Source organism: Cynoglossus semilaevis, chromosome 13 (assembly GCF_000523025.1).
Source record: "Cynoglossus semilaevis isolate Cse_v1.0 chromosome 13, Cse_v1.0, whole genome shotgun sequence".
NCBI lineage: Eukaryota > Metazoa > Chordata > Actinopteri > Pleuronectiformes > Cynoglossidae > Cynoglossus > Cynoglossus semilaevis.
The window spans coordinates 2,787,906-2,789,030 of NC_024319.1; the positions used below are offsets into that span (position 1 = coordinate 2,787,906).

Genomic DNA, 1,125 nt, shown 5'->3' on the forward strand with positions numbered 1-1,125 from the left:
TATAAAGACAGCTCCAGTCTGGTGTTGGTCTGTTCTGCTCCTTGACTCCTGGTTGTTTTTATTCATAAATCGTTGCTTTATAATCGCACTAAAAAAAAAAAAATCACGTGGTACATTTATACCCCTCATCTTTGACCTTTACGCGCTGCCGTGACGTCACGCCGCTCATTTACGCTCCTCTTGTTCGTGATGTGTGATGTGTGTTTTTATTATTATTAACATCAGTGACCAAGTGTGTGTGTGTGTGTGTGTGTGTTGGCTGTGGTGGTGTTTTGTAGGAGGGGGGTTTCAAATCCATCTCCATACTCCCCCACGTGGATATTTGCAAAACAACCATCAGACTCAGGTGGATGTGATCAAACAGCGGTTCAAACACACACAGACGGCGGTCGGTGGTCGGTGGTCGGTGACGGTCGGTGTTGATGAGAGGCTGCAGTTTAAAGACTGACGGCAACATTTAATAAATACAACTTATGGGGGTTTTTTTTGTTTGTTTGTTTGTTTGTTTTAAATTCTGTAACATATGTAAAAAAAAAAAATATCCGAGCTCTGTTCATGTCCTGTGTGAAAAATGCGCTGCGCCCCTGCGCCTATTGAACGCGTCCCCACGGGCTCGGATCGGAGAGGAGCCAATACAAGCCGAGGGGAGGCGTGTCCTCGCTCTTCCCCAAGACCTCCCAGAGCAGGTTGTTGCGCTTCAGCTCTAAAGCCTGAAGACCTCCGAAGTGCTCGACAGTTTGAAGTCGGAGCCATGGCGACAACAGCTCAGTATATTCCGAGGAATAACTCCTTACCGTCCAACCCGCTCATGCATCCGGACTCGGACCGGATGCACCAGGGGACGACCTACAGAGAGGTGCAGAAAATGATGCACCACGAGTACTTGCAGGGGCTCGCGGCCACCAACACGGGACACCCGATGAGCCTGACGCACCACCAGTGGCTGCCCACGTCCAACACCGACTGGTCCAGCGGCACCCACATCGGGCAGCAGGAGCACAAGCCCAGCGTGCAGGCGAGCCGCGAGGACCTGAGCAGCGGCTTCCACCACAGGTCTCACCTGGTGCACCAGCAGACGCAGAGCGCGCACCACGGCTCCGGGGGTCCCCCCCCCGCGCCCCCCCC

General features: G+C 53.1%; 1 protein-coding gene across 1 annotated transcript in view; it reads left to right on the forward strand.

Moving 5' to 3' along the window:
* Positions 1 to 240: 240 nt before the first annotated feature.
* The window catches only part of pou3f1 (POU class 3 homeobox 1), a 5,364-nt gene continuing 4,479 nt past the window's right edge, over positions 241 to 1,125 (forward strand). The window contains exon 1 of the mRNA XM_008322719.3: positions 241 to 1,103. Within this exon, the coding sequence (XP_008320941.2) occupies positions 572 to 1,103 (532 nt within the window). The 5' untranslated portion in view covers positions 241 to 571. The remainder of the gene's footprint in view (positions 1,104 to 1,125) is intronic.